Below are 11008 nucleotides of genomic sequence, written 5' to 3' on the forward strand. Positions count from 1 at the left end.
TTCTTTTGAAGTTGATACCCCACGCCTCCACCCAGCAGAGGGATTTTTAATGTGTCATATATTAGTTAGCGCACATTGAGAAGATCTTTGCTATAAAGTCAGGTTAACTTGGGTTTTCCCAAAAGTTTCTAATTTTACAAACAGGCACAATGTGAAATTTTACTCAATAGCTAATAAAGTTACATGATACAAATAAATGGCGTCTCCCGCACACACATTGGTTATTTTGCAGCAGTGATATACGATGAGTGCGCTAATAACAAACACATGAGATAATGAACATCATGCTTTTCTTTGTATGTCCGCTCCTGCACCGGAAATCCACCTGCTCGTTGGACGTCTGATGGGGGAGACAGCGCCTTCTGCCACAGAAACCACAAAACACAACCACAAATGTCTTGACACTGACGCAGTCCTGAAACTCAAATCTGATTGGATGAGGGGTGACGACGTTTGGCGTACACACTGCTCTTCCCTAGATGGGGGAAAAGAAAGAAGAGAAGGTGAGAGAGAGGAAGGAAGAAAGGGAGGGAGGAAGAAAGGGAGGGAGGAATGGATATGTGGAGGAAATAGGCAGAGAGGAAGGAAAGAAAGAATGAAAGAAGTAAGGAAGAAAAGAATGAAGGATGAAAGAAGGATGAAAGGAAGGAAGGAGGATGAAAGAAGGAAGAAAGGGAGGGAATGCAAGGAAGGAAGGAAGGGAAGAAGGTTGCAAGGAAGAAAGAGGAAGAAGGAAGGAAGGATGGAGGGAGGGAGGAAGGAAGGAAGAAGAGGGAGGAAGGGAGAAATGAACATATGGAGGGAAGGTGTAAGGGAGGTATAAAGGAAGGAAGGAAGGAAATAGGCAGGGAAGAAGGAAGGAAGGTAAGATGGTTGGAAAGAAGGAAGCAAGGATGGAAGGAGGGGATAGAGGAATTAAATCTTGGGAAAGACAGCATCTTTATCACTAATACAATATAAGAGACTGAGTATTAAATCCCCACATGGCTTTCCAAGCAGCACCACATGGAAACTTAAAGGGGCCGCTTAGATACTTTCTGCATTCAAGTGCCCGAGTGTCGCCTTAAATTAACTCAGACAACTATATCCACATTTCCTATGCAATATAATTTTTTCCAGCATACAGGCAGCTTGTAATGGTATTGCCCCAATCTTTTCTTGCCTTCATGGTTCATATTTACGCTGAGATATTATTCTATCAATGGCCGCCGTGGCTTTAGTCAAACCATATTATCAATGGTTGATTTTAACATTCATCATTCCTTAACATTCTGTATTTCGGCCAAAGTATTCCAATGTATATCAGCCCAGCTATTTCTAACCGCAGATTATTCTTTGGCGCCTTCAAGTATGTATAAAAACTCCAGTATGTAACGGCGGCACAACGTATCACAGAAAGTATACATTAGCTTAGGCCTCATGTATATGCAAGCTGGTAAATCATTTGACTTTACAAGCTTTTTGTTCCACATCCATCGTCGTGATTAAAGTTTAGTAATTTCCCGTCCTGGAGATATTTTTCAAAAAAATGCTTTGTTTCAGAACATAACGCAGCCTCCTATGGATTGTAGTGTATACTTTACACTGAGCCTGCGATGAAAAATGTATAAACATTAAATTAAGGTGTAATGTGTAGATAGAACATGCATGGCTGGAAACTTTCTGCCTAAGATTAACCGATTCTGGTCAGTATCAGACCGAAAAAAATGGGTCCCTTTGCATGGACCTCCGATTTGATACCATCATAGGTAGCATTGTTACTGATGGCAAGTGTGACCACTGAAGGAACAGGGAAACCATCAAAAAGGCAGATATGTCATGATCCATACTTCTGCTTACTGAAGACAAAGGCTGAAGGGGATGTAAAGTGCCCCCTAAGACCCCCGTGAGTGGAGGCCTTTGTCATAGTGCATCCTCTTGACCCTTGAGGAGTTATGATAGTCATTGTCAAGTAGGTTTCACTCTCAACACAATGTGACACATAGACTTCTCCAACAAACCCAACATAGTATGGAGTCATTGGGGACATCTCTTCAACATTCCACAGTATTCACAAATGAGAAAGTAGACAACCTACGGGACGTTAGAACTTCCCCACTGTGTAGACCTTTGTGTATTGGTACCTACCGGATTTGACATTATCTGACCACATGGTCTCACCATGCAAAGCCGACTTTGTGTCTCCAGCCTGCAGTGGGGGTTCTTGTTTGACACTCTCAACGAAAACCCCATTCCACAACTCGTCGAGCAAGCACCCCACTCTGTGCTCCACTCGGGGCATAGGAAGGGTCTGTTGTGTGGAGATCCATTGGGTACGATGGCTCCTTTATTAAGAAAAGAAAGCGTCACTCTCACACTTAGATGTCATTCCCGGGGCACTCAACTCCCTTCTGATAATTTATTTAGTAGTATTATATTTTATATTCATAAATATAAGAAAATATGTGCGTTATAAGATATTTGCTATAGTAAGACACCGTTTCGTGGTAACATTGAACCAAAAATAAAATGACTGTTGTAGGAAATAGTGATACAGATGGAAAGGAGGCATCAGAATGGAAAGACACTATACCCATTGTGCAAAAAAAATACACAAAAATAGGAAAAAATAAAGCGTAGCTCTGGGCTTCTAAGCCACGTATGGTTATGAAGAGGAACTCTTGGTGATTCACCCACGCATGACTATGCCTTTTGGAAAGTGTCATAAATGTTTCAACCACGTATGAATAGACAAAGCCTAAGTACAGGTGTTCCCTGACCTCGGTTCCCATATAAATGCCACAAATATTTTCTGCTGCCTGTGATGTGGCTTGTCTAATTACCGGCATAGTCTCTAGATATTGTGTGCGGTTCCACGATATTATAATAATAAAATATATCTATATGTGTGTGTGGGTGGATATTTATTGATGTAAGAATTATTTTGGTTTAATAGTCACGTGGAACCACCAGGAGCCAAATGATACAATATAATTCAATACCGTTAATGTGATTGTCAGCGAGTTGACCGCGTTGGTCTTCGCATATCCACTCCTGGCAGCATTTCCCTGGAATTTCAATGCGTCTTGGAGAGGGACATTCTGGAGTTGGGAGCTGGATATCTTCGCTGCAGAGAGGGGTGCAGATAACACCCCCGTCCTGGCATTGGCACTGAAACTTACAGCTCGGCTCAAAGGTCTCTCCATCCTTGTACACTTTCCCATCAATCTCACAACTCCCATCATAATTATCTGGGTAAACAGATTAATTCTCAATCAGTTGCAGTTTCCATATATGTATTTATATATATGGAGGGAGAGGGATAACTCAGTTGTGAAGAACTGTGACCAACAACATTTATATCTCTGGTGCCGCACCTAGGCATGACCCAAGGACTATCCGGATATGATGTCATATTCCAACGCTCCTCTCTAATGAGAACGTGTGGCACCTGGGAACATATGGAGGCTGTGCTGGCTTGGCTCAGTCCTCCATAGTGTAAATGGGATGGTTGAGGAGATCAGAGATCCCTTTGTAACCAACCCATTGAGCAGCCGCGCACTGTGGGGCCTACTGGATCTGCCCCAGTTTCATAGGACTGCCAACCCCTGGACTCCATGCCCTAAATCTGTGTTGTGGCCTAGTTCTGGTCTTTCTACTTCCATCACGGCTCTCTCACTTCCCTCCATAAGATTGTTATTAGAATTTTGCATGACATACGGTATTTAAAATATCTAATTCTAAAGGAATTGTAAAGACCAGCATTTTTTCCTGAATATTTAGTATTTAGAAGTCAACTTGATAAAGAGAAGAAAAGCTGGGGCTGATCTTGGAAACCCCTTAAATATTACCGAAAACTATACAGCTCAAAGAAACAAATTAGTTCAGGAAGCAATCATCCACGTTAATTGTGATAGTAAGTAGTCTGACAACATATGATATCTCACCAGTGATAAAATGGTATCCTTTCACACAACAATTAGGTTCTTTGTATTAAACCAGTAGATGTTGGTTCTTCAAAACAAGGAATGACTACTTACAATTACACGTCCCCTCTCGCCCATTAGCGCTGGTTGATAAGTCACAGAGTAGTCCTTGTGACTGATCACAAAGGTAAATGTGGTTACAAGCTTCACCGAGCCTTCTGGCACAGATCCTACAGCATCCACAACCATCCATGATGAGAGGGACACCAGGAGGACATCTTGGTGGAACCCAAGGGCAAGAACACGGCGTTCGGCAGACCTGAGCGTAAATCTAGAAAAGGGGCAAAATTATTATTATTATTATTTATTGTTTTAGATAGCGCCATCAGATTCCGCAGGGCTGTACAAAGGGTAGAAAGGACATAACAATTAGAATATAACATAACAATTGGACATACAGAAACAACAGGTTCAGCCTAGAATCAGAATGTTTATGGCTTCTTTATCTGGGTTAAATGGTGGTATATTCAATAATTTCAGAATATATAAAGAAAATACCTGGCAAAAATATGAATGTTGCAAAGGTTTAGATGATAAAAGTGTATTGCTGCCCAGCATTTGGACATTTCGAAAAAATACACATAATGTTCTCTATTTGGTTACAAAAAATATCATTCCTCTACAAATCACTTTTTTTTGCATCCAAAAATTATTATATTTTCCTCCTTCCAAAATTCCAATCATTATAAGGCAGGACTGTTCAGTACATTTTCAAGAAAAAAACTATTTACACATACTTGCACACCAACACACATATTATTAAATATTCTATATTTTAGTGTAAAAATAGTAATGTTTTTGTAACATACCATCAAAAAGAAAGGTTAAAAAAGTATGTACAAAAACAGAAAAAAAATCACATTACTTAAAAAGCACTAGTTGCATGGAACTGCCGTCCAGATGAAGTGGTTCTTTTAATTAATTACCTTCTAATTATATTGAAATAGGTTGGTAACTTATTATAGTATATTTGACTGGTATGCCACATAAAATAATAATTTGGATAATTATTTTCCAAGTAAATATTACAATTTATGTCTTTAAAGAGTTTTCCAACAATGCAAAATATGCTATTAAATATATATATATATTTATATTTTTATATGTATATATATATTATTTTATTTTATTTTTTTATGTTTATATATATATATATATATTTAGATTTTTAGATATTTTTATATTTATATATATATTTATATATATATATATATATTTATATATATATATATTTATATTTTTATATATTTTTATATTTATATATATATATATTTAGATTTTTAGATATTTTTATATTTATATATATATTTATATATATATATATATATTTATATATATATATATATTTATATTTTTATATATTTTTATATTTATATATATATATATTTAGATTTTTAGATACTTTTATATTTATATATATTTAGATTTTTAGATATTTTTGTATATATATATATATATATATATATATATATATACATAATGTTTTCCTGGATTCCTGGAATCACATATAAGTGTTAGAAACATGTCTTCTTACCTGTGTCAGATAGCAGAAGACGTAAACCAGAAGGCACTTGTTCTCCAGCCGAAACTTCATGATAATCTACATACCATTTATCTGATGAAGGTCTCGCTTGGGTTAGGAATGCAGCGAGTTCTTCTTCTTCCTCTGCTCCCAGAGACTCGGTGTTTATAATCTCATTGCTCCGATGTTATTCACAGTCTGTTATACAAACATCAGAACTTTTGGACACCTATCAAACTTTTTTTTTTTTTTTCCCCTTCTTCTTCGGATTTCACATTCAAGCCGACGCTTTGCACTTTGCACTTACCTCCGCGTAACGATACAGAATAGGAAACCGTATGGACGTAACTAGGGGGAAAATATGTTTAATAGAGGATAACATCTGTCTACTTGTCCATTGCCCATCGAGATTACTTGACAATATTTTTCTTAGCTTTCTGCCAAATATATGTCTAGAACACATTTTCTTTTCTCTGGTACCAACACCACTCAACACCATTTATAGTTTATTCCGTTTCTGTTTCAGTTGCCTAAAACTTTGTAGTTGAGGCTTAAAGTATGTTGGGGAGGTGGACAGGGCATGTTAAACAGCTAATATGCTCATGGTGACCGTACTCGCCATGACTGATTGCTGGCAGGGTGGTAGATAAATGGAGCAGCTTCCCAGCAGAAGTGGTAGAGGGTAATACAGTGAGGAGATGAGTAGGTTTGATTAAAACACCAAGTGTGGCAAAGTGTGGCTGGGGCCATCTACAGCATCCTAGAATTCATCCTAATATAATGTGTTTTGACATTTTGCTAACTCCTTGTAACATTAATGGAGAACCCAGCAACTCCTTGATGATGGATGATGAAGACCACCACACTCTTGTAGACAATGGTCCCATATTAGACTACGCCACTCTCCCCATTGTGAGAAGACTGTGGCACGCTGCGCAGGCTTCACTGGAGAAAACAGAAGATAATATATTTTAAAGCTTTATAGTTTATTATAAAAAGACTGCACGAGACGTTACATACTGGCTCGATTTTGCAAGTTTAGGTCCAAGAGGAAGCTGCTGGTTCAGTAACCATTAAATTCTGCATTCCTTAAACGTCTCACCAATTAAACTTGCCAAGCTTAGTTGAACATTAAAAATGAAAGTTATTTCACTTTTCAAAAATGCACACAAAATAGCATCGTTTCTAACGGTTCCCACTTATTAAAGCCAACGAGACGAGACACAAAAATACTTGTTCTCAAACTCATACTTGTTTCTTCTAGAAAGCAATCAATAAATAAGGAAACCGTGATGTGTACCACGAAAATATGTGTCTAACTCAATAGACTGTACTTAGATACTTAAGAGAAATGTGTTTCTTGTTCAGACTCCTCCTTTATACAGTCCGTACATTAACAACCCGCTCGATGCTTCTACCACAGACGCCACTAGTGGCTATATGTGGAATTACAAGGCAAAGCACACAATTTATCATGTTGTTTGGTACAGGCAGTCCTCATTTTGCCTTTATTCAGGGAAGACATTCAGTTTTAGACATTCTGTTAAGCTATATCAAGCCAGATCCCTTCTCATTAGAAGTTGACTTCACAACGCCGTGTCATTATGGACAAAAAAAGTCCAAAAAAGTCCAAGTTCCCATTGATCAGATGCCCATCACTATACATGGAGTAGAACAGGGGCAAGTGAAGAACATCGTCGCTTGTCTCTGTAACATCATATCCTGGAGCTCTGTTTGGTATAGGTGTGGAGAACCATTATTGTACCTGGAGGCCAACCATGGAGCTGGAGGTGACTGGGGACCCCAAAGGTAAATACTACACTGTATACGGGTTTAGCTCAGTCAAACCTAAACAATGCTCGCTGTAAATTAGTAAATAACCCCAACCCAGAAACATAAATGCCAACCATTAGAATGTTTATACCATGAATAGTCTCCCCGACATTATTTTTGCACTAAAGAATTTTACCTTCTACCCTATATATAAATAGTTGGGCCATGAGAGAAGATTTAAAGATTTATTCATTACATTCTGACCTTCGCTCTGTCCCGACGTCTTTTTAAAGAAAACCCATAAAAGGAACTAAGAAAATCCCAGGAATGTTTGGAAACAAAATTCCACGAGACAAATTTGGAAAGTGTTATGTGCATTCCCAACATTAATGGAGAATTCCTGATGCCGAATAATAATTGGACAGATCCTAGGATGGAAGAGAAAGAGGCAAGGGTTTGCTAGAGAAGGAGTAGAGTCAGGCTTGGAATGATAAGGAGCCCAACCACAATAAAACCACATGCAGCAAGCAATGAAAAGACCAATGGAGAATCAGGATTATGTCCGTCCATCAAGTGAAGAAGGATGATGGACCGTTGGCCGACATCACATAAAACCTGGTGTGTGTGGCCTCATATCCAGCCGTTAACCGCATGCCATTGGCAGCAGCTGGCCTAAAAGTGCCAAACTTGAAACTTTAATGCAAAAAAAAATGATGTTCCCAAATCCCATGATCCTTTGAGTGTTCCACTCTGGCTCCCAGATTGCCTAGCTGGACAGAGGTTGCCTATCGAGAACCTCATGACAACCTCTCGAAACAACCCTAGACCAATTCAACACTCAAACACCATCCTTGCAAATGAAATGTATGTGTAGTATGAATACCCCGGGGATCGTTTTATCACCAGGAAGGATTAAACCACAGAAAAATTAAAATTCCACACATTGTTTTCACTATCCAAGTCAAGCAAATGGCCATTTTTCTGGCTACATTTAGTTATTAACATCTGCTTAACGTTTTGGGATGGACATGCACTCTTCCAACGTTTGCAGTATTCGAGAGCTTAATGATTGCTTACAAATACATTTTGTCCACGGATAATCCTACTGCTCTCACTTGTTGGATCGTTTGTGAGCCGCAGCGGATAATACTTACCCTGCGCCAGGAACGCAGACCATACCAAACAAAATCAAATGCTGAATGCTGGGAAAAACTTCATACAAACGTCCACACTGTCGGCTTAACGTTAGATTGTGTTATCCAACAAGCATACTTTCCATATTTACCACTTTTGGACTCATGAGCCCAAATTCCTCTGTCCATCTTTCCTCCTCGGATGCCCCTCTTTGCTCGCCTGATGCCCCTCCTTTCTAGGAGGTTGGAATGTTTGCTGGGTATGAAGGTATCACAGGGGTTCTACAGACCTAAAAGCCCAGATAATGTATATAAAAACATCAAACTGGGTTTATTAATGACATTTTGGCATAAACAGCAATCAATAGGTCACAACCTCCCATAAAACCTCTGGGTAAACTCTAATCCTTTGGCTATGCAATCAGCTAATCCTAGACTAGTTAACTTTGTTAAAATATTTAAATATTCCAATTTTTTAGAGTTCAGGCAAAAGTCCATGTTGGGTAAGGAAGGTTTTCTACATCATGATGTAGTTTCTATGGTTTTCTAGTTTGGATGCAGGTAAAAACGATGCTGATGACCTTGGAACGCACCAGGTTCCGACTTCCCAGCACATCATGCCCCTTCTGAAAATGTTTTAGATCACGTTACAAAATGCTACTGCCTGTTCACCGAATTATTAAACCAAGAGCTCCAAGACTAATAGCCACCATGTCCTTCCTCTTGATTCCCTTGTCTTCATTATCAAGAAGTCCTTCTTCCTCATGTCATAGAAGGTCCTTTCAAGAAGGTCCACTGGATGGTGGGTTAAATCGGTGATGTTTCTTCACTGCCCTACTTCTGACCCAAGACAGCACCCCAGCCTCCCACCATTTACCTGCCCAGACGTTGTTCTTTATGCTCAAGTTATTACATCATATATCAGCATGCTGTATTTTAAGTTCACTATGGAGGCTGCGCAAGCTATCCATGCTACTCCATACTATGTAAAGGCCCTTCAAAAGAGAGATCTCTCCCCGACAGTAGAAGTGGAGGACCAGGGACACTTGTCGCCCCACATGGAGGTCTCTGCCGGTGATGCAGCAGAAGGGCTGTTGCCCCCTTGGAAATGCCCTGAGCCTATTCTAGAAAACATCACTTGGTTTAATTTATCAAACTGTTTTTTTATAGCTTTAAGGTCTTATTCTAATTGGTTGTTTTCTGTTTTCTCGTGGCTCCTGGCAACTGAAGTTGGTGTAAGCACTGAAATGACTGCAAAAGAAACATATATATATATATATATCTTCCAAACATTCCAATCTAAAATGCCCTTTCTGGATACAATCATAATATTTATATTAGTTTTAATCCTAGCATCACCCTATGCATAACGTATAGAACGCAGGCTTCTTGCTTCGCTATGAATTAATATTCAGACTTTAACCCATGAAATGTCACAGTCCATACGCTTTGCCGTGCAACTCAAAGATATTCTGTTTAGGAGTAAAAAGATGGCTAAATATACAAAACATTTAAATGTCTGCTATTTTATGTTATTTATTTCCATTAGAAATAAATTCTACTTTTTAAATGTATTTATTGGGTGTTTCTTTGTCCATTCCTCCTTTTGTAGCCTTAAACAGTCCCTTCTTTTTGGGAGAAAAATGTGCGCCCCCACGTCCAAAGGTTTGGAACTCTATACATTAAGAACGGATTCCAGATCTGGTCTGTTTTCCCAGACAAATAAGTCGCCGTCGTAATTCCAGAAATGTTTTCTTTTCATTAATAACTTGTTTTGTCTGATTGCTCATTTAACGTTTCTACTCCCAAAAAGAATTTCGGTTATAAAAATTCCTCTGTCTGCCGACATCTGTTCATCAGAAGTTACAAAATAACAGACTAAAAATATAACATTTAATCCTAATTAAAGAATCGACCATATTTTATTATTGTTCCTTTTTTTCCCCATTGCAACCAAAAATTCTAATTTTAGAGAAATCGGGTATTTGAAATCCAACGTCGATGTCGCAGCGTATGTAGCTTTTCAGGCTTTTGTGGAAGTTAGGTTTTAACGTGAAAAAAAGCCGATTTTTTCCAAAAATGTTCAGTATTTCAATATTTTGCCTGACTCTATACATATATATTTACATTTCTTTAAATGTAGTTCTTCATATATTCTGAACAGACAGGGGATCAGCCAACATCATAGTTTTAGAAAACTGTTTTTTCCCCTCTAAATTATCAAAACTACCTGTAATTTATAATTTTTTTTAGTGTCAGTATCATGACTTCAGAGACTCGATTATTTCACTTCAAAATTTTCTGTAGGAACAATTTTTTTTTTCAGAACTCCAGTGACATCTTCTGGTAAAACTTAGTTATTAACAGAAAGCTTTGATTACAGCTTTTTTTTCACATTTTCATTTTTAATGTGTTTTAATGATAAGCTATTTTAAAGCTAAAACGTGTAGAATCGTGGGGAAAATATACTTTGACGTAAACGGAATTTTTAATTTTAATACGGGTTGCTCTTAAAGTATCGTTTAACTATGTAAATACGCTACCTTTCACAAGGTTTGGGGGTCGCTGGGCTGTTTTCATGGAAAACAAGGACATTTCTCTCTGTAACATAATTT

The 11008-nt window shown here is 38.1% G+C and overlaps 1 protein-coding gene across 1 annotated transcript; it reads right to left on the reverse strand.

Moving 5' to 3' along the window:
• On the reverse strand, nucleotides 1-5662 carry CCN5 (cellular communication network factor 5). The gene is made up of 5 exons (XM_053454202.1): nucleotides 5500-5662; nucleotides 4020-4236; nucleotides 2982-3230; nucleotides 2128-2324; nucleotides 1-475 (listed from the first exon to the last, which is right to left on the reverse strand). The coding sequence occupies exons 1-5, from the start codon at nucleotides 5557-5559 to the stop codon at nucleotides 254-256; spliced, it is 945 nt and encodes a 314-aa protein (XP_053310177.1). The 5' UTR covers nucleotides 5560-5662; the 3' UTR covers nucleotides 1-253.
• Nucleotides 5663-11008: the final 5346 nt, after the last annotated feature.

Source organism: Spea bombifrons, chromosome 13 (genome assembly GCF_027358695.1).
Source record: "Spea bombifrons isolate aSpeBom1 chromosome 13, aSpeBom1.2.pri, whole genome shotgun sequence".
In the NCBI taxonomy this organism is placed as follows: Eukaryota; Metazoa; Chordata; class Amphibia; order Anura; family Pelobatidae; genus Spea; species Spea bombifrons.